Consider the following 22,847-nt stretch of genomic DNA (forward strand, 5'->3'; position numbering starts at 1 on the left):
GGAAGAGCTCTGAGTGGATGGTTTAAAAGACATACAAGGGAGTGGTGGGCTCCCCAGGTGGTGCAGTGGTAAAGAATCCTCCCACCAGTGCAGGAGATGGGGGTTCAATCCCTGGGTTGGGAAAATCCCCTGAAGAAGGAAATGGCATACCACTCCAGTATTCTTGTCTGGGAAATCCCACGGACTGAGGAGCCTAGCGGCCTACTGTCCATGGGGCCACAAAAGGGCCAGACACGACTGAGCAGCGAAGCACACACGCACAGGGGAGTGGCAGTGCAGTGCGGTGGGCAGACACAGGGACGGCGTCAGAGACACTGGGTCCAGCTGCAGCTCCCCTGCTAGTTAGGCGAGCTCTGTAAGGTACCTGGCCTCGTTTAGTCTCAACGTCTCATTTACAAATCGGGGACTTTAAAAAATCAAAAGAACTGTTGTGACTAAATGAGATAATGTATACAAAACACTGAGCACAGTTCTGACACAGTTGCTACCGTCTAAATGGGAGCTGCTGGTGTCCTTGTTATTATTACCCTCACTCCAACTGTACGTGCTCATGGTCCCCCATCCCTGTTAGCACAAGGGGACTATTTTTAGGGATAAGAGAAAGTTTGGCTACAAAGGCCTTCTCTTCTTCCTTCAGGCCAGGGTACCCATAAGACAGAACCCAGAGGAAACCAACCCTGGGTCCCCTTCGGGTCATCCCAACCACAGACCTAGGAAATCACGCGGCTCCTCCATGGGCTTAGAGACAGAGAAGGACAGAAGCGAGACACTGGCAAGGCTCTGGCGGTACCTTTTGTTCAGCACCATGAAGTGGACAGCGTAGGTGGCAATGTAGAGAGCCAGTGGCAGCACTATGAGGCACAGGATGCGAGCGGTCAGGTGTTTTCCCAAGGTCACCTGCAAACAGAGTCAGTACCAGCACTGGGCAGAGGAGGCTTCACTATGCCTTTTGCCTGATGTGTGTGTTATTTCTAAGTTTTTACATGTAAGTCATTGGAGAAGGAAATGGCAACCCACTCCAGTATTCTTGCCTGGAAAATTCCACGGACAGAGGAACCGGGTGGGCTGCAGTCCATGGGGTCGCAAAGAATCAGCCACAACTGAGCACATCAGCCCATATGTAAGTCATAATCAGAAACAACTGAAAAACTAATGGCCATCAAGAGAAAAAGGTATGTGGAAACCCTAAGCCTTCTTATAACACCCAACCAACCAAGCACTGCCAGGGCTGATGCTGGCCAGCCCTCCGCTGCCTGTCCACATGCTCACCCAGGGCCTGGGCTGCCCCCAGGCAGCTGACAAGGCATGACCTGCATCCTCAGCATCATCACTCCCCACTTCCTCTCCCTCCCAATCACACTGACACCCAGCACTTTCCCTATGTTTCTTGCACTGCACTGGCCTCACCCACCACGTGAACATGAATAAATGCTCCTGATCTTCACTTTGGGCCTCAGCTTTCCCCCAGAAGCCTTCCTGGAATGCCTGAGCCTGGGCTTGCACCCTCCTCTGTGCTCTCACTGCACCTGTTGGCTGGAACATGACATATTTTTCTTTTCATTCTTATTTCTCTGTCTCCATCGTCTCTAGAGGGCAGGAATCTTGTTTTATTCATCTCCATGTTCTGGGTCTCACACTCACTGGATGGTCTGTCTATATTTTCTAAATGAACTTGTTGGGACTTAGGGCCAGAGGTGATGGAGAGGTGTTACAGCAGAGCAGTAAGTGTGGAGTCAGCCTCTCCTTTCTGAATCCTAGATCTACCTTTCACTACTTGTATGACCTTGGGAACAATATCACCTCTCTAGGTCTGTTTCCCTCATTTGTCAAGAGGGTGATAACTACCTGCCTCACAGGACTGTTACGAGGAGGAAATGAGATAATAAAGGTAAAGCATTTTCCATAATGCAGGACACAGAGTCAGCTCTTAATAAATAATACTGTAATAAACTGTAAGGCCCTTACTGACCTCCAAGTCTGGAGACTCTGGGTCAGGAAGAGAAAACTGTAAGTTCAGAAAGTCAGCCCACTGAGTTTACACAGTCCCATGCAGTCAGTGTCTGCCATACACGTGGCTGAACCTAGTGGAACAGGATCCCTTTGGATCATTTGTTGTTGTTCAGTCACTCAGTCATGTCCGACTCTTAGCAACCCCGTGAACTACAGCACACCAGGCTTCCCTGTCCTTTACCATCTCCTGGAGCTTGCTCAAACCCATGTCCATTGAGTCGGTGATGTCATCCAACCATCTCACCCTCTGTCGCCCCCCTTCTCCTCTTGCCCTCAGTCTTTCCCAGCATCAGGGTTTCTTCCAATGAGTCATTTGTAGAGCATTTAAAAAACAATGCAGGAATGAAAGCCAAAAGAGAACCCCAAGGATGTCAGTCCATCCTCTCCGTTTCTCCCTGTCCAGCCGCTGGTCATGGCCCATCCCCTGCTGCCCTGCGCCTTCCAGAGGGCAGCTGGATCCAGCCCACCTGGGGCCCGGAACACAGCCATTCTGCCCCCTGCAGCAGAAATGGAGAAATGCTGCTGGCTCTAGGAAGCAAAGACGTTTCTACAAGCGCTTGGGTTCTTACCATTGAAAGACTGAGGTCTCCAAACAGGTGCCAAAGGTCTGAAAGGGTGTTCCACCCCACTTGCAGGATGATGAAGAGGCCAACAAACTTGACTCCCAGAGCGCCAGCCAGATTAACGCCGGTCAGGCTGAGCCAGAACCACCAGGGGGCAGAGAAGGGCCTGAAAACCAACAAGACACAGAGTTCAGCTGGGTGGCTGGAACCAAACTCAATAGCAAGTGCAGCGCGGGGAGGGGCAGAGGTCCCCGGACTCTGAGAGGCTGCCCTGTGGCCTTTCTCGTGAGGGCTCCCAACCTCAGGGACCACACATGGCGCCGAGGTGGATGTGGTCTGTGAAACCCCTGAGACTGCGGGAGCAACGTGTGAGAGCACGATTCTTCTGGGGAGGAGGGTCATGGCAGCCCTGGCTAAGTAAGTAAGGGGCGTCAAATAAGCAAGAGCTTATTCTTCAGTGGTGACCAATCAAGTGGAAGAAAAAGGAAAACCCAGAGTAGCCCACTGGATTCAGGTGGACTGTCCCCTGTAAAAGCCAGCTATTATTGAGTGTTACTACGTGTTAGGCACTGTTCTGAGCACTTTACTAGTGCGTGCAAGGGGGCTCAGTCATTTAGTCATGTCTGACTCTTTGTGACCCCAATGGGCTGTAGCCTGCCAGGCTCCTCTGTCCATGGGATTTTTCCAGCAAGCATACTGGAGTGGGTTGCAATTTCCTCCTCCAGGGGATCTTCCCAACCCAGGGATGGAGCCCGCATCTCCTGCATTGGCAGGTGGATTCTTTACCGCTGAGCCACCAGGGAAGCCCCATGGAAACCCCATTACCACACCCTGTATTAACCCTTTAACTTTCACTACAACCTCATGGAGACAGAGCCTGTCATCAGCCTCTTCTTCCAGACGAGGACTCGAGGTACAGAGAGGTCATGAAACAGCCACCAGCAGTGGAGCATGGTGCTAAGCCAGGCAGTTGGTTCCAAGGTCTACTGTATTAGAGCATTTAGTGCTCAGAGCTGCAGACCCCCAGGTTCCCCACCCTCACCCCCACCAGAGCAAATGCGCCTTAACAGTCAAGATCTATGTGTTCCTGAACCCTAAGCTCTGGGCACAATACCTGGCACATAGTATGTACTCAAGAAATGGCAGGTGGGAGGGCATATGGTGCAGGCAGAAGATAAGCCAAACCCAGAGAGAGCTCAAAGTCATGGCCTGGCTGCCGTGAAATCAGGTTGCTTCTGGAAAAGCCTTGGCAGAGCCAGCTGTTTTGGTTTGGATGCAATGACCTACTCTACTCTCTTAGAGGCAAAGGATGATCTAGAAAGGACTCTTCTGGAAGAAGACCAGGCCCTTCAGAGCAGCTTTAGGACTGACCAGGGCCTGCAGGGATTCTCTTGATCCATGTGGGCCCTTCAAACCAACCTCTGTGTCCATCATTCCCATCCTTGGGTCAGGACTGAGGGCAGGGAGACAAACAGTTCCCAGGCAACACCTAGTCTGGTGCCCTCCCCTCTAGGACAGAGCACGTGAAGAATTAAGTTGTCCTGGGATCTCCTAACCAGCACTGGTGCTCAGGAGTGGCTAGCTGGTGGGGTGGGGGAAGGCATTAGGACTCCTTCATAAAGTAACATAAACCCCCACCCAAATCCACCCTTGTTGTAAAAATAACAAGGCTCTTGAAAAAGACAACTGATATTTTCCTAGTCTTAGGAAAGCAAAAATAAAAGTATAGAAAACTTCTGTAAATCTATTTTTATGATCTAAAATGGGCAATCTAAAATATTTTTTTAAAGTATACTTGCCTGAAATTCAGCTTCAAGACAAGTCCTCTAGGCACTGTACCCACCCCAACCCTGGACATTATAGAAATTCTAGAGCTGCCACAGCTTCTGACACCCCCTCCCAGAGATGGTGTTGCTGACCTGTTGGCACAGGAGTTGTACTTGACCATGCTCAGCATGGCAGCCATGATGAAGAACATCAAGATGGGGTCAAGGAGGATGTACTGGGACAGAGTGAGGCATCCTGTGTCTGAAAAACATGAGCTCAGTGGTCAAAAAGTGGAATCAGAGACAGGCCCCCCTGAGAACAAAACACCCCAGCATTAAGAAACAGTTCCCCTTGGGCTTAACTGAATGTAAGCGTTTGTGCAGTCAAGATTAGATAGGCAAGTGAGTCAACTGGAAAGCAGAAGGACACAGCTTTGGGGTACACCAAAGCCCAGTGATATGAAAGAGCATCTCACACTTTCAGGCCATTGACCCCAGAAGGGATCGTGTCATTCATTCAGACAGAGTGATCCTGAAACAAGGGCTCTTGCTAACTGCCACCATCCAAAGTTCTGCCATCATGCTTACACAGCCACAAACTACATATACCCAGGATAGAATCTTAACCATTTCACATGAAGTCTGTGTTGGGAGTTGACTCTCCATGCAGGTGCTGAAGTGATTTTCTTAAACAAAACTTCATTATATCATGGCCTGGCTTAAGTCTTTCAATGTCTTCCCATCTCACTCAGACTAACAAACTCCTCGAGATGGCCCTGGTCTCCCTACCCGTCCAGCCTCCTTTGCTCTCGTGCTCTGCTCTGGGCTCAGTGTCTTGCTGTTCTCTGAACCTCCCAAGGGCTGCCTCGCACCAGGACCACAGTACATGCTGTCCCCGCAGATATCTGCTCAAGGCCGCCTCCTCAGGGGGCTCTTCACTGACCACCCTACCTAAAACAGAATCACCCTGTATTACTCTATTTCTTACCCTATCCCATTTTCTATGTTGTACTTACTCTTTCAAATGTTAAACTTACTAATTTACTTGTTTATTTGTCATCTGCCCCATTAGTAAGCAAGCTCCATGACAGTCCTATCTCATCAGCATAACCTCTGAGGCCAAGAAAGTGGCTTAGCACAAAGTAGATGCTTGAAAGTAGTTGTTGAATGAAAAATGAATAAATGAACTACTGAGGAGGGAAATCAAAGACCCAAGGAAAAAGCCACCAGTCCTCTAGAGGGAGATTCTATAATCTTGCAACCTTATCTGTCAGGGCAAAGTCAGAATCACCCCTAAAGTAACCATCTAAACTGGTTTAGACTTCTTTAAATGTTAAGCTCAATGAGATCATGAATTCACTCTCATATGAGCCAGGCTAGCAACAGGATCAATTTCTACAGACCAACTCTCAATTATCCATGTGAGGATTATCCACAGAAATAATTTAAATTTCTATTTTGTTTTCCTCTGTCACCCAGCGGCCTCGGAGGCATATGCCCTTGCATTCAGGTGAAATTAGTTTAAGGAATGCAAACTAATCTTGCAAACTAATACTAGTTGAATTAGAACTGTAAGCCTCCTTCAAACACACACATACACACAAGCACACATACATGCATTATGCATTCCACACTCAAATGCAGATAACTTAGAGATAATCTATTCCTTGGGATTACCCATACTCTCTCACACCTCCAATACTATAAAGGCTTGCTACATACGAGTACTCATATATGTAAGTATCACTAGTGAGTAAAAGGAAATCTGGAATACATTTACCCAATCCTAAGGTTACTTCAGAACTAGGCCCACAGACAAGGATCTTCAAGTGCATTGATTTCTAGCTACATTCATAGAGTGGCAGTCAATTTCTCAAGAAACGTGGTCTAGGACAACTTACCAAAGGTGAGGAGGGCGGCCGTGAGCAGCGCTGCTGAGAGAGACCGGGACAGCTCCAGCACGGTGAGGTAGGCCAAGGGGATGAGCATGGAGCCGAGGGATGCACAGAACTAGGGAAGGACAGGAAAGCAGTCAGGGGCCAACTAAGCAAAGCATCAGGGACCTACCTGACTTGGTACAAACTGGTCTTTTGAGACGGAGGGCCCTGATGACGGATGGCATGGCATGATGACTTTGAATATATTTAAATATGAAAGGGTAGTGTAACAGTGAAGTATCAAATCAAGCAACATTTACGTTTTCATTGAGCACCAACTTGTGCACTGACATGAAATCAGCGAAGTTCAGCCAGGGAGGTGTGGGGAGGAGGGCACAGTGGTTTTAAGTGGGAGACTCTGGGATTGGACCAACCCATCATTGCTAGTTGTGACCTTGACAAAGTCGTATCTCTGTATCTCAGCCTCCCCTTCTGTGAAAAATAAACACTCCTACCTCAGAGGGCGTACTTTTTAATTTTTATTTATCTGTTTAGTTTTGGCTGCACTGGGTCTGCGTTGCTGTGTGTGGGCTCTCTCTAGCTGCGGTGTGCAGGCTGCTCCTTGTGGTGGCTTCTCTCATTGCAGAGCATGGGCTCTAGGTGCGTGGGCTTCAGTAGTCGTGGTGCACGGGTTTGGCTGCCCCGTGGCATGTGGAATCTTCCTGGAGCAGGGACTGAACCCATCTACTGCACTGGCAGGCAGATTCTTAACCACTGGACCACCAGGGGAGCCCCAGGGCTTACTTTTTAGATTAAATGAGCTAAAGTTTATTACCACACAGAAAGTTCTTGATAGACGCTAGCTTCTGTTACAAAAACCGGTGTAAGGAGAGAAATAGCTCTCAAGATATTTTAATATTTTAGAGAATTCTAATGCTGTTTCTGCTTTTTCTCCCTTGGTCCTTTTATCCAATCACACCAGGAACCACTCTTTAATCTAAAGGTTGTATTTTGATTTTACAAAAAAGACAGCTTGACGGTTTAGCATCTGGACAGTTGTTTTTCGGTTTGTTTTGTTTTTAACCACCAGTGTTCTCTCTAGTCCCCTACCATATCCATCAAAAGTAATCAGACAAACCCAAAGGAATGGAAATTCTCACATTTGGGTTGTCACTTTTTGTTAGCAGAAAGCAATGTGCCCTGGTGTGAAAGGCAACAGGCTGTTATATTTGGTCTTCTCACTTCCATAGCAAGATCGTAGTCAGGCTGATATCCAATTCTGTATGCTCGGTGGTGATCAAACATCATTAAGAAGACACAGAATCACTCAAGAGTGATGAACTTGAGGGTAGTAGACAGTCCTTGTTTAAAACAGTATGATATGACTGCACAAGCAAGCCAAAGACTAGAGCCCAAATAATCACATGACCTTTATCTAAACTGCTTTGAACTCCCTGAGGGAAGGGATTTGCAAATGCAACCCGCTCTGAGAGTTCCACACTGGAGGATGGTTCCCGTAGGTCCAATTTAGCTCTAGGTATGGGGTGCCCTGGAGAAGGAAATGGCAACCCACTCCAGTATTCTTGCCTAGAGAATCCTGTGGAAGGAGGAGCCTGGTGGGCTGCTGTTCATGGGGTCGCACAGAGTTGGACACGACTGAAGTGACTTAGCATGCATGCATGCACTGGAGAAGGAAGTGGCAACCCACTCCAGTATTCTTGCCTGGAGAATCCCAGGGACGAAGGAGCCTGGTGGGCTGCAGTCTATGGGGTCACACAGAGTCAGATGCAACTGAAGCGACTTAACAGCAGCAGCAGCAGCATGGGGTATCCAGACACTTGGGTCTTTAGGCCCTGCCATGTTCTGTCAGGGCTGGTGCTGGAACTCAGGGCACAGTGGGACTGGGCAAACATACACTTCCTTTAAAAGACTAGAAAACCTGTGTGTGCCTGAAATCTTCATGGGGAAAAGAGGGAAGAACCTGGTCACGGGGGGTGGGGGTGCTAACGTGTCAATAAAGGCCTCAGAGGGAGGCAGTACTGCAGCAGTTGTGGCCACAGAGGAAGGACATGTAGCCTGCCAATGTGCTGAGGCCCACATTAGGGCCGCAGCAGCCTCCTGGCCGCCTGAGTCCTGGGCTGCCCTCTGATCTGAAACCTGATGCCGCTCATGGGCAGGGTAACAGGTGACAGGCTGGGCCTGCTCCCACCTGTGTCATCCCCGTATTACCTATGTTCTCTCTAGCTCTTCTTACTCACCCCAGCTCTGAATCTTGACTACAGGGCATGGGTCCAATCACCCCCTCCTCCCCAAAGTCCCTTTTCCTAGACCTGCCACCACTTGAGGGCTTCTGACTGTTAACATTTCTGACTGAGTGTGGCCCCAGAGTTCAGGCAGCCAACTGCAAGTCAGGAAGCCTTACTCCTCTCATTCCCATGTAGCTGTGATGCTCATAGTTGTCCCCAGGCTTCTGGAACAAAAAGGTGCCATCGTACCCGCTCAGGTAGCCAGCCAGACCAATCAGCATCTGAGTAGAGAGGCAGAACATAAAGATGAGAGGCCTCGGAGAGAAGACTCCGTCTCTTCCACACTCCCCTCCCAGCTGCACCCAGACCTTGGCTTCCCCGACAACCGTCCACAGGAGGAGCCCCCAGCAGTGGGGGAGCTGCTCTCCGGCAGCTGCTGCAGAGCAAAGACTCTTTTGTTTACAGAGCTCACGGCTTGAAACAAATCCTCTCCTGTGTTAAGGCCAAGTCCTTGGGTACAGTGAAGACTGAGTACTTAAAAAGAAAATAATCATAGTGTGAAGGGTAGGGCTAGTGAGGGGCTTCCTCATTCAGCCTTTTTTTACTTGCTGTGAAGTAAAACACGACAGCTCATGGACGGAGGCTGTGGGTAGGGGCTGATTCCTGGGAGACTGCACCACTGAAAGGAAAATGAGGCTCCAAGTCAGGATGAGGAGCAAGGAAAGAGGCCAAGTGGCTACACACCAGGCATAGAGAGAAGGGGAGAAAATGGGGAGGAGAACGCAGATGGATGCACCTCCTCGGAGCGGAAGGGAAAAGTCCTGGTGGAAACTAAGCCAGAAGGCCAGGGACTGGTTTCTCCTACTGCCAGTCTTCCAAAGGGAGGCCACCCTGGAACATCCCCAAACTGAACACATCAACTGCAAACTAAGCCTGTGAGTTGTGAATCCCTCAAAACGCTTGAGAGGATCAGCCTCTTCATTTCTCTTTCCTTGACCATCAATAGTGTAAAACTTGCTTTTTCACACATATAATTAGAAGCAGCTAAAACCTAAGAACTGTCAGCAGATACCAAGCGTTGGTAACAGCCCCAGGCTGCTTGGGCCCAAGCCCTGCGCTCGAGCTGGGCTGTGTGGAGGGAAAGCCTTGCCCAGCAACGCTGCTTCTGGGGGCTCAGATATGGACCACTAACTCACTTTTTTCTCTAAGTAGTTCTAAACAGAGTCACTCTCCATAGTTCCATGTCAAGACATAGAAACCAAAACTCAGCAGTAAATTAATATAAATCCTTATTTTAAAAAAAAAGAAGAATCCAAAAGTCCAGAAGTTATATTTAATGTCAATTAATTTAATATAAAGTAATATAAGGTATTGAGAAGACAGAGCCATCTGAATACCCAGATGAACTTAAACTGAGAAGTGACAACCAAATGAATGTTCCTTCCCACCTGGGATCTCAGAGGACAAGCCCACCTGGTGCATAAATTCCCAGACAGCTGGGCTGGTGGCATAGCAGGAGGAAATGTACAGGTGACTGGATCTCAGTGCCTCCCATATGAGGTCTCTAATTGGGGACAGTACTTAGTACTCTCTGAACTACAAGTAATAAAGCCTTCCTCGCAGATGACTGTAAGGCTCAGAGCAGATGCCAAAGGTGAAACACCTGGTACTCTGCCTAGCAATGAACAAGCACTCAAAATTCAGTGCCCTCTCAGTTCCCATAAGGGTAAAAGTAGTCCTGAGGGGATTTCCAGGTGGCCCAGTGGTAAAGAATCCACCTGCCAACGCAGGAGACACAGGTTCGATCTCTGGTCCGGGAAGATCCCATATGCCATGGAGCAACTAGGCCCATGAGCCACAACTACTGAGCCTGTGCTCTAGAGCCTGGGAACCACAACTACTAAAGTCCACAAGCCCTAGAGCCAGCACGCCACAACAAGAGGAGCCCTGCAACGAGAAGCCTGCACACTGTGATGAAGAGTAGCCCCCGCTGGCTGCAACTAGAGAAAAGCCTGAGCAGCAACAAAGATCTAGGAGTCAAAAATAACAAATTAAATTAGAAATTTAACAAGTGAAATAAAACTTAAAAAAAGCGCGTGTGTTAGTCACTCAGTCATGTCTGACTCTTTGCAACCCCATGGACTGTTGCCCACCAGGATCCTCTGTCCATGGGATTCTCCAGGCAAGAATACTGGAGTGGGTTGCCATTCCCTTCTCCAGGGGCTCTTTCCAACCCAGAGATCAAACCTGGGTCTCCTGCACTGCAGGCAGATTCTTTACCATCTGAGCCATCAGGGAAGCCCACTCTGCTAATTTTCTAACTCAAGAACTCATTCAAATCAGTATGAATAAGAGGAATTCACTAGAAAAAAATGTTGTCATAAAAATACAAAACACTAATGGCTAATAAACATACAAAAAAAATTTTCAGTCTAATTTAGGAAGACATGCAAATTGAAACACTTATATACCATTTTTTACTTTCAAATTAGCAAAGTTTTGGCAGTGTGATCCCACCAGTGCTAGCAATGAGGTGAGGGAAGCAAGTGCCCTCATACACTGTTGGTGGGAGTACATATATTATCACATTTTGCAGGATAACTTAACAATGTCTAACTCAAATCTAAATGTGCACATCCTTCGCCTCTTCAGTTCAGCTGCTGAGGCTCTTTTAGCCACACCTGCACAACTATGAAAAGACAAATGTACAAGGAAGTTCACTGCATGGTCTTTTGTAATGACTCAAAACTGAAGTAACGTAAATACCCACCAGTAGAAGAGAGGCAAAATAATTTATGGCTTATGTGTATAATGGAATATTATATATCCACTAAAAAGAATGGGGTACATTTTATATGCTGATGTGGAAAAAAGGTAAGATATATTTAAAACACAAGTTGCTCAATTTTAGTCTGTTTCTATTTGCATACATAATGTGCTGTTCCTGTGTACTAATATATACACGTGAATAAATGTATACACCCTTGTATTTGTATAAAGTTTCTGAGAGGATATAGGAGAAAATGTTAATAAAGGTGGCTCTGGTGGCCTCTGAGGAATAGAAATGTGAGAGAAGGTAGCTTTTGACTTTTTATTTCCTTCTATACAAATCAAATTTCTTGCTATGTGCAGGCATTTTTATTTATTTTAAAGCACCCACTTCCCTGGAGCCCCGGCACTCGGGGCTGGGGCCAGTGTGAAGCAGCAGGCATTGGCCTCAGTACTATAGGAGAAAACTTCCTAGTCACCACTTCAAGGGTTTTTTTTTTTTTTTTTTTTTTATGTGAACCATTTTTTAAAAAGTCTTTATTGAATTTTTTACAATATTATTTCTGTTTTATAGTTTGGTTTTTTGGCCTTGAGGGCATGTGGATCTTAGCTCCCTGACCAGGGGCTCAACCTGCACCCTCTGCATTGAAAGGTGAAGTCAACCACTGGACCACCAGCTCCCATGGGGCTTTCTGATTCTTTGACTAGCTTGGCTTCAGAACCTATGGAAGCTGCTTTGCACATCAGTCTTTCAAGCAGGTAGAACACAAGCAGACAGACTGCACTCCCTGGTGGCAGCCTTACAAAGAAGCCTCCCATTTCTCCCTTCACACAGGAACCAGATGGGAGGAAGGGAGGGCTTCCGCAAAAACAACGCTGCCACTGTTCTCATTGCGCTGAGCACTCAGTTCAGTTCAGTTCAGTCGCTCAGTTGTGTCCAACTCTTTGCGACCCCATGAATTGCTGAGCGCTAGTGGACTCCAAAACCGGACAGGCACTCTCCAGATGCAAGACAGGGCTGGGTTTCCTGTGAAAAATCTCTGCGGAGCTGGTTCCCAGGCTGGACCAATGCAAATATTCAGTAGGTTCTGTGGCTTAAGTCTACAATGGTAATGGATGTACTTGCTCCAGTACTGGGGCGAGGCAAGTTAGGGAGGCAGCTGTATGATAGTTAAGACAGCAGACTGTAAGCCAGGCTGAACCTGGACTCTACCACTTACTGGCTATACTCCCTATGGCAAACCACTTATGGCTCTGAGTCCCACTTTCCCCTTCTGTAAAATGAGGATAGAACAGTACCTACTGCATAAGGTTGTTCTGAGCATTATGTAAGTTAATGCATCTACAGTGACTAAAAGAGATTGTTCAACTGCTGCTCTCTTATTGTTGTTATAAAGGAGACAAAAAGAAGCATAACATTGTTTGCTTCTTCTCTGGGTTTGGAGCTAATTTTGAAATAGGTCACCTACCTCATTTTCCTCTCCTCTCCTGAAACCTGCAGGGCCTTCTTCCTGGTCCCCACCCCATGCTTTGGTGCCTGCCCCTAAGCCCACCTGTCACAAATCACCACCCATGCCGCCTCTCACCCCCTGCCTTCAGCTCCAAGTACTCCACACTCCAAGAACACTTCATACCAGGCCAATTCCTGTCCCCTTGGTACCAAAAATCTCAGCCTCCAGTTAGGAAGAAAGGACTGAGTGAACACCCAGGCTAATCCATTAGTCTTCTTAGGAGTGTTTGTTTCTCGGAGAGTAAGATGAATTCTGATTGGTGGAATTTCTAATTGGAAGCCATGTGAAAGGAAGAGGCCAAGCAACATGCTGCGAGCAGGGAGGGGAAAAGAGTTCCCTGCCCTTGTAGACAATCAGCTCCCCTAACTACTTCTGCAAGAGATTCTTTCCCTCTATTTCTTTTTTCTTCCTTTTTTCAAATAAGATAAAATTCATGTAACATAAACCAGGCTTCCCGGGTGGTTCAGTGGTAAAGAATTCACTGGCCAAGTGGGAGGCATGTGTTCAATCCCTGGGTGGGAAAGATCCCCTGGAGAAGGAAATGGCAACCCATTCCAGTATTCTTGCCTGGGAAATCCATGGACAGAGGAGCCTGGCGGGCTACATGGGGTCGAAAAGAGTCAGACACACCTGGGCGACTAACCAGCAGCAGCAGTGCGTACCATAAAATTCACCACTTTAAAGTGTGCAATTCACACAGGTATACCTGTGGCGGATTCATTTCGATATTTGGCAAAACAAATACAATATTGTAAAGTTTAAAAATAAAATCAAATTAAAAAAAAAAATAAAGTGTGCAATTCAGTGGCTTTTAGTTTATTCACAGGTTGTGTGACCATCACCACTACCCAACTCCAGACTATTTCATCACCCCAAAAAGAAGCTCCACACCCATTTTCAGTCACCGCCCAACCTTCCTTCCCCTTGTTATTGTTGTTGTTTAATCACTAAGTCACGTCCAGCTCTTTTGCTACCCCATGGACTGTAGCCCACAAGGCTCCTCTGTCCATGGGATTTTCCAGGCAAGAATACTGGAGTGGGGTGCCATTTCCTTCTGCAGGGGATCTTCCCCACCCAGGGACCAAACCCAGGTCTCCTGCATTACAGGCAGATTCTTTACCACTGAGCCACCAGGGAAGCCCTGGCAACTATTAATGTAAATTTCTCCACAGATTTGCCAATTCTGGATATTTCATATAAATGAAATCATATAATATGTGGCCTTTTATGTCTGACTTCTTCCATTTAACATAATGTTTACAAGATTAATTCACGTTGCAACATGTGTCAATACTTCTTTCTTTTTATGGCTCCATAATATTCCATCTTATATAGAATACCACATTTTGTATCCACCCTTCAGTTGATGGATTCTAACTCCATTTCTGAGCCCAGAGAACTCCTAAAAATACCAAATGTTTCCATGAAAACAGCTGTTCTGGGATGTCAGAGTGTTCTTTCTATAAGCCCATGAATTAAACCCCAACCTAAGACTGGGCTCCAACCCTTAGCAGACTGCAGTCCACCACACTGCTCACCTTTCCCAGAGGTGGGTGCACATCAAAGAAGAAGGTGCGATTGATATAGTAACTTCCCATTTTTCCAAAGTGAGTCTCATCCCAACTAAAAAGAAAACAGAAAGAGAAATGAAATTCTTAACATCATCATACAACCCAAATAGCCTTAATACAGCATGGTTAAATTTACAGTTAAAACCAAAGGCTACAAGTTTCAAGCAATTAATGAGAAAATCTGGATTTAAAAAAAGTGCTTTTAATGCAAGTAGTTTGAGGAAACAAGACATCAAGCTGGTCCTTAACCTGCATTTAGACAGAAGATAAAGGCTAGCAAATACCAACCTGTCGTCATAAATTTAAGTTAAATCTATACTTATTCTGTATCTTGAGTTTCTATTTATTTTAAAAAAGCAAAGAGTTTCCTATACTATAAAAAGTTTTGCAATAAGTTTTCTTCCAAGTCTGCTAACTTCTAACCCCAAGACTACTAAAAACTACGTTATTCTTGCTGTTACAAACTACACTGTGGGCTGCAGTCTGATTTTGCTCCCAACCTTGTGATAATTAACCTCTGACTGTGAACTCTGATCTTGCTATAATAATGAACATGAGTTTGAGCAAGCTCTGGGAGTTGGTGATGGACAAGGAAGCCTGGCATGCTGTAGTCCATGGGGTCACAAAGAGTTGGACATGACTGAGCCACTGAACTGAACTTTTTATAAAAAGTAAGCGCTTTCTCACTAAGTTAACAATCAATCTAAAGCCCATCCTCATTATTTACTTGCAAATTACCTTGCAGGGAAAGAAGTGATTCTAACACATTAGCTTTTAAACACAACGTAAAAATCCTATTCTTCTACAAAACCACAGTAAGCCTTTCACCCCACTACATGCGGGCTTTACAGTGGCAGGCCAGTTATCCAGCAGACCTGGCCCTTGGTGTGTGTCAGTCTCTCCCTGCAGCTCAGAGGAGCAGTTGCTTTCCAGTGACTATCCATCCCCAGGTCAGCTTCAATAAGCAGTTATCGCTGACCTACAACATGAGGGGCAAAACACGCTCTTAGCAAAAATACAGGGCTCTTTTGTTTGTCTTACTCCCTGGCTCTAATAGCTAGGCAGAAGGGTAAATCTACTCCTGCATCTGCTGAGTGCAGGGCTTGACATGAAATGAGGATGGTGACCTGGTGATGTCAAATGGAGAAAATAACTTCCAAGCAGCGTGACAAACAGACTTGTAGACAAAGAGCGAGACCCGGTCCCAGCACCGCCACCCAGGGTGAGCGTGACCCTGCAAAGTCACTCACCCTCTCTGGACCTCTTTTCTCATCTCCATGAAGCAGACAATAATAGTATCTGCCAGTCCATCTCCCAGGGAGTTATCGAGTAACACATGTGAGAGAACTCTGCAGACTGTAGTCTCACACATGCGAGGCACTATTTAAACTGTCCCAACATTTGTGGTTAGTTTCAAAGTCTGTATGGAAACATACTGATAAAGGAGTATAAGATTTTTACTTTCAAGTAAAACTAGTAGTAATATTCACACTTCCTCTTGGCTTCCACTGCATGTTTGTGGTGGGAGATAGTCCTCCCACGCTCTCTCGGGTTCCTACAGACCTTGCAGGATATGCCAAGAATGCAAGGTCCTGATAGCTCTTTACTCAGGCCATTTCTCTGGGTTATGCTTCCAGCAACCTAAAGACACAGAATCTCCCTCTGGGACAGAAAGCAGTCTGGTTTACTGCTTATTATAAAACAGCAGATTCCCCAAGCTCCATACACCTTGGCTGTGATGCAACCCACTGCATGTGCAGGCATTCATCCAGGCCCAGGGCATCACATGGGACACTAGGGGCAAGCGGAGCTGATGCCAACATACTGATACCCATCCTGCTTGCTGTACTGTGAGAAATGAAATCGGCTGTCTCTGACCCAGGACTTTGTCTCCTGGCAGCATCCATAGAACAGTGACAGACTAACTGATTAGTTGGTGAGTAGGGTAAAAACAAGGGCTTCCCACGTGGCACTAGTGCTAAAGAACCTGCCTGCCAATGCAGAAGACGTCGGTTCGATCCCTGGGTCCGGAAGATCCCCTGGAGAAGGGAATGGCAACCCACTCCAGTGTTCTTGACTGGAGAACCCCATGGACAGAGGAGCCTGGTGGGGTACAGTCCATGGGGCTGCAAAGAGTCGGGCATGACAAGTGACTAAGCATGCACACAGGGTAAAAATAAAACCCTAAACCCTGATGAGCAAAGGATTCCGAGTTATAGCTTTCCTTAAGAGAAAGGACAAGGCCCCTCAGGGACAGGGGTAGGGGATGACAGAAGATTCCCTGGATCTGGTAGTAAATGCTCTTGCCCAAGTGGTGGGGAAGGGAGGTAGTAAGAATCTTCCCCTGGCCTATCTATGAATGAGGCTGAGTGGAGAGAGGCAGAAATGAAACAAACTGTCTGAATGCTGCCTTGGTTACTGCTCACATTCTTCTGGGTAAAAGCAGGAAAAGATGTAATTATCAGTATGGGGCAATTAGCTGAGGAGCCGCAATATGGATGCAGCTGAAGAATCACGGAGCTCCCAAAGCTTACCTGAATGGTGCCCACAGTAAGGACCTTGCTATTCCATACAGAACTCTGGGCAGAGTGAAAACATTGAAAGGTCCTTGGGTGAGCTGTGTGCTCAAGCTCAAAGTGTGCCTGGCTCAGAGATTCGGAGCCACTCTGTCCCTCTGGGTCCCATGATCCCGCCCCTTTGCCACAATCTGAGCTGCTTCAAAGAGAAAAATGATGAAAGGTGAGGTTAAGGTCTCCCTGTCCCTAAAGGGGACTATAAAGGCCACACATACTCATCTTAGCATGGTGAGGAGAGGGGACTCAAGCTCAAGGTCCTGTTGGATACAGGAGCCCTACTCAATCCCTTAGAGTTTCGGAGACGATCTGCCAGGTGCAGGGGTTACCAAAGTGCCGAGGACTGCAGGGAGGACCAGAGCAATGAGCACAGGGACTGAAAGAAGAAAGTCCCTAAGCCCAGGGGCTCACAAGACACAGGAAAGTACACTGGGAAGAAGTGGGGCAAACCTGTCCAGGGCCTACAAGGAAGAAAGGCTTCCTCCTGCCCCCTGCATCCGGCACTGCCCAGACTCCCCACCTGGGAGCAGCATAATCTCTAGGTGGCTGTCTGTAGCTCCTGATGCAGGCCGATTAGACTTGTTAGTTCAAAGAGCAGGGAAAGCACCCAGATTCGACTGACAGGGTCTGAGCCAAGTTCCCATCTGGGAAGGGAAGGTAAAGTGCCCTTGTGGGTGGGGCCCTTGAAACTACTGTTGTGGCTCCCACTGCTGGACGCATTGTTGTATTTATCCTACACATGTCAAAGATTATCCCATTCAGGGACTGCTGCATAGTCAGAGGTGATCCTGTCCCCTCCCAAGGGGTCCTAGAGAAACAATATAATCACAAAAATGGGACATTACAGCTTTAAAGATGGAATGGGGTTGCGGGGGCGGGGGTGGGCGGTGGGCAGGTTCTCTATGAAAGCAATGCCATCTGCTGGACATGGGCTTCAAGTACATATCTTTTAAAAGAAGCAACTATCAACCTACTCCTAAGCTCTTGTTGAAATTAAGAAGAGCCTGAACCATAGTCTTTGGCCTGACCGTGCTGCTTTGAAACTGTGGCTAGCAAGGAAACTGCTGAGTAAGCCTCGTTGGTGAAACGGAAGTGGTATATTCAAGAGCATAGCTGGCCTGGCCCTAGAAGCATCTTGATTTTTCAAACAGAGGTGTTAGCTGTCCCTTTCGAAGAAACTATTTTCCACTCCACCACCTGCAACAAAGCCCCTGACTCAGTGAGGTCTTGATTCCCAGAGTTTCCTCTTAATGTTTGTGCCTGGTTTACTGATGGTTTGGCTAAACTAAAAGCAGATGGTAGCCACAGGGCAGCAGCTATCATACAGCCCCACTGACAACTCTGGAAAGACGACTGCAAAAAGGGATAATTGACTGGCACAATGCACTGAATCAAAAGTCAATGCCTGTGCCTTAGATGATATTCTTAAGAAACAGACAAGTTATATTTTTACTTACTCTTAGGCTTTTTCCATTGGCCTAACCATCTGGTGTGTCACTTGGAAGGCTATATATATTAAGAAATTTAAAGCCCCCTTCTTTGGAGCCAATCATGGAAAAAAATCATGGCTGCCTGTCAATGGGACAATCTGGATCTCTCATGAAGATGCCCCCAGTAAAGGCCAGTATTTTATTAAGACTGATTAGAATCAAGCTGTTGATCAAACCTGCACCATCCTGACCACTGCCATCACTGCCAGGATACCACCTGCTGCCACTAACACACCAGGCATGGAAATACATCTACCACCATTGAGGCACAAAGTAAAGGGCTGTTTGTTTCCAAAGCAGAGGCCATTGCTACATTGCGGAAACTTGCGCTGCCTAACAAAAGCTGGCCTGTTTGTCTTATAGTAAAGGAAGCCACACTGCATGGGGCACTGACCCTGCCCACTTCAAGGAAACTGACCATATCAGGACTTTGTTCCCCTCTCCAGGCTATCACCGCTGCCCTGCAGCTGCTGCCACCTTTTCAGGCTACAATGTTGATACTGCTATTCCAGTCCAATCACCTTCCTGTAGATATACCACTGTGGCCCTTAAAACTAAACTGTGTCATGTTCTCAGCATTCCAAACCATCTACAGTCTGACAATGGTGTACCTTTTTTTTTTTCTTTTTTTTTGCAATGGCCCAGCAGTCAAATTATCTAATGACATTCCAACTCCAGACCATCCACAGGTATCGGATGTTGTCAAGCACTAAACAGTCTTCTCAAAAAGATTTCTGATTATACTTGACTCACTTCCACTTGGTTCATACACTTCAGTCACATAGTTTGGCCACCTAAAACTAGGTGTTTATCTCCTCTTGGCCACCAACTGGGTAATGATCAGGATAAAAAGGGTGGAGCATTATAAAAACCTATTGGAAAATTTGAGATTCTTCCTGGACGATTCCTGGGCTTGGTTTGTCTCCCTTAACAGCAACTCCAGATCAGCCTGGGGGTGGGGGGTGGGGGTGCAAGATTTATAGGATTCTAACTTAATTCTAGTTCAGTTACTTAGATTTTCTCATTGGAGTGAGGTAAAAATAAAGATCACTTGGTTGAATACACTGCTTGTGAAGACCCTCTACAATAGCTCATGTGGGCCAAGGTGGGAGGCATAATAAGTCTCTGTCAATTTTCTGACAGTGCTCATGGCAGAAAGGTCTGGATATTAGTAGTAGGCAATAACTGGAGTAAAGGTGAAATTACAGGTACTAAGTGGGACACAGGGATTATATGGCAGTGGGAGGAAAGAAATAACCTTGCCATCTAGGGAAGGAACATCTTAGGACCCTGAAATGTAAAGAGAAGGAAAATAATTAGAATAGAATAAATAGAAAAATGGAACTGGAGGAATCAACCTACCTGACTTCAGGCTCTACTACAAAGCCACAGTTATCAAGACAGTATGGTACTGGCACAAAGACAGAAATATAGATCAATGGAACAAAATAGAAAACCCAGAGATAAATCCACACACATATGGACACCTAATCTTTGACAAAGGAGGCAAGAATATACAATGGATTAAAGACAATCTCTTTAACAAGTGGTGCTGGGAAATCTGGTCAACCACTTGTAAAAGAATGAAACTAGAACACTTTCTAACACCATACACAAAAATAAACTCAAAATGGATTAAAGATCTCAACGTAAGACCAGAAACTATAAAACTCCTAGAGGAGAACATAGGCAAAACACTCTCCGACATACATCACAGCAGGATCCTCTATGACCCACCTCCCAGAATATTGGAAATAAAAGCAAAAATAAACAAATGGGACCTAATTAACCTTAAAAGCTTCTGCACATCAAAGGAAACTATTAGCAAGGTGAAAAGACAGCCTTCAGAATGGGAGAAAATAATAGCAAATGAAGCAACTGACAAACAACTAATCTCAAAAATATATAAGCAACTTCTACAGCTCAACTCCAGAAAAATAAATGACCCAATCAAAAAATGGGCCAAAGATCTAAATAGACATTTCTCCAAAGAAGACATACAAATGGCTAACAAACACATGAAAAGATGCTCAACATCACTCATTATCAGAGAAATGCAAATCAAAACCACTATGAGGTACCATTTCACACCAGTCAGAATGGTTGCGATCCAAAAGTCTACAAATAATAAATGCTGGAGAGGGTGTGGAGAAAAGGGAACCCTCTTACACTGTTGGTGGGAATGCAAACTAGTACAGCCACTATGGAGAACAGTGTGGAGATTCCTTAAAAAACTGGAAATAGAACTGCCTTATGATCCAGCAATCCCACTGCTGGGCATACACACTGAGGAAACCAGAAGGGAAAGAGACACATGTACCCCAATGTTCATCGCAGCACTGTTTATAATAGCCAGGACATGGAAGCAACCTAGATGTCCATCAGCAGATGAATGGATAAGAAAGCTGTGGTACATATACACAATGGAGTATTACTCAGCCATTAAAAAGAATACATTTGAATCAGTTCTAATGAGGTGGATGAAACTGGAGCCTATTATACAGAGTGAAGTAAGCCAGAAGGAAAAACATCAATACAGTATACTAACGCATATATATGGAATTTAGAAAGATGGTAACAATAACCCAGTGTACGAGACAGCAAAAGAGACACTGATGTATAGAACAGTCTTATGGACTCTGTGGGAGAGGGAGAGGGTGGGAAGATTTGGGAGAATGACATTGAAAAAAAAAAAAGAAAGAAAGAAAGAAATAACCTTGCCATCTAGGGAAGGAACATCTTAGGACCCTGAAAATGTAAAGAGAAGGGAAATAATTAATGCTGTTTGCCTCCTAGTCCCAGAGTCCATACTGCCAAAACACTATGATACAACTAAGGCAACTGGCAGCTGTATATAGCAATCTGACCTGTTGCTGAATCTATCACCCTGCTACAAAATCAGAAAAACTCATGGGTACATGGCCAGTCTTGAACTATCCTCATGTACCTGATGATATCAACATTAATCCCCAACATGGATCTCCCTTCACATGCAAAAACAAAGAATGACACCACCTTCTATCAGTATGCATGCATGCTCAGTCACTCAGTCATGTCTGACTCTTTGCAACTCCATGGACAGTGGCCCACCAGGCTCCTCTGTTCAAGGAATTTCCCAGGCAACAATAATGTAATGAGTTGGGATTTCCTCCTCCAGGGGATCTTCCCAACCCAGGGATTGAACCCAAGTCTCCTGTCTCCTGCATTAACAGGCAGATTCTTTACCACTGAGCCACCTGGGAAGTATGACTGATACAGATTCATATGCTTCTCCTGACACCCTAGGGACCTTCAGTTCAGTTCGGTTCAGTTGCTCAGTAATGCCTGACTCTTTGTGACCCCATGAATTGCAGCACGCCAGGCCTCCCTGTCCATCACCATCTCCCGGAGTTCACTCAAACTCATGTCCATCAAGTCGGTGATGCCATCCAGCCATCTTATTCTCTGTCGTCCCCTTTTCCTCCTGCCCCCCCATCCCTCCCAGCATCAGAGTCTTTTCCAACGAGTCAACTCTTCGCATGAGGTGCCCAAAGTACTGGAGTTTCAGCTTCAGCATCATTCCTTCCAAAGAACACCCAGGGCTGGTCTCCTATAGAATGGACTGGTTGGATCTCCTTGCAGTCCAAGGGACTCTCAAGAGTCTTCTCCAGCGCCACAGTTCAAAAGCATCAATTCTTCGGTGCTCAGCTTTCTTCGCAGTCCAACTCTCACATCCATACATGACCACTGGAAAAACCATAGCCTTGACTAGATGGACCTTTGTGGCAAAGTAATATCTCTGCTTTTCAATATGCTATCTAGGTTGGTCGTAACTTTTCTTCCAAGGAGTAGCATCTTTTAATTTCATGGCTGCAGTCACCATCTGCAATGATTTTGGAGCCCAAAAAGATAAAGTCTGACACTGTTTCCCCATCTATTTCCCATGAAGTGATGGGACCAGGTGCCATGATCTTAGTTTTCTCAATGTTGAGCTTTAAGCCAACTTTTTCACTCTCCTCTTTCACTTTCATTAAGAGTCTTTTTAGTTCCTCTTCACTTTCTGCCATAAGGGTGGTGTCATCTGCACAGCTGAGGTTATTGATATTTCTCCCGGCAATCTTGATTCCAGCCTGTGCTTCTTCCAGCCCAGTGTTTCTCATGATGTACTCTGCATGTAAGTTAAATAAGCAGGGTGACAATATACAGCCTTGACGTACTCCTTTTCCTATTTGAAACCAGTCTGTTGTTCCACGTCCAGTTCTAACTGTTGCTTCCTGACCTGCATATAGATTTCTCAAGAGGCAGGTCTGCCAGGAGCTGGTGAGGCATTCTGCTCATGACAAAGGTCATGAGGAAGGAGGCTCGGCATACGCAAAGGCGGGATCGAGCCTCAGGAGTCCGCCCGGATATTCTCGAGCATTTTCCCCCCAAAAACCAGAGTCTGCCTACTTTATTGCTTTGTGCTCTCACCTCTGACTTTACTGGGGGCTGT

General features: G+C 46.2%; 1 protein-coding gene across 3 annotated transcripts in view; it reads right to left on the reverse strand.

The window, feature by feature from the left end:
- The window catches only part of POMT2 (protein O-mannosyltransferase 2), a 45,816-nt gene that overhangs the window by 19,537 nt on the left and 3,432 nt on the right, over positions 1 to 22,847 (reverse strand). For 2 of the 3 annotated variants that reach the window (XM_061429574.1, XM_061429576.1), the window contains exons 2-7: positions 14,281 to 14,365; positions 8,639 to 8,743; positions 6,241 to 6,349; positions 4,493 to 4,601; positions 2,580 to 2,739; positions 791 to 897 (exon numbers count right to left, since the gene is read on the reverse strand). In XM_061429574.1, coding sequence (XP_061285558.1) covers positions 791 to 897; positions 2,580 to 2,739; positions 4,493 to 4,601; positions 6,241 to 6,349; positions 8,639 to 8,743; positions 14,281 to 14,365 — 675 coding nt within the window. The remainder of the gene's footprint in view (positions 1 to 790; positions 898 to 2,579; positions 2,740 to 4,492; positions 4,602 to 6,240; positions 6,350 to 8,638; positions 8,744 to 14,280; positions 14,366 to 22,847) is intronic. The other variant, XM_061429575.1, reaches the window with a different exon arrangement.

Source organism: Bos javanicus, chromosome 10 (assembly GCF_032452875.1).
Source record: "Bos javanicus breed banteng chromosome 10, ARS-OSU_banteng_1.0, whole genome shotgun sequence".
NCBI classification, from domain to species: Eukaryota; Metazoa; Chordata; class Mammalia; order Artiodactyla; family Bovidae; genus Bos; species Bos javanicus.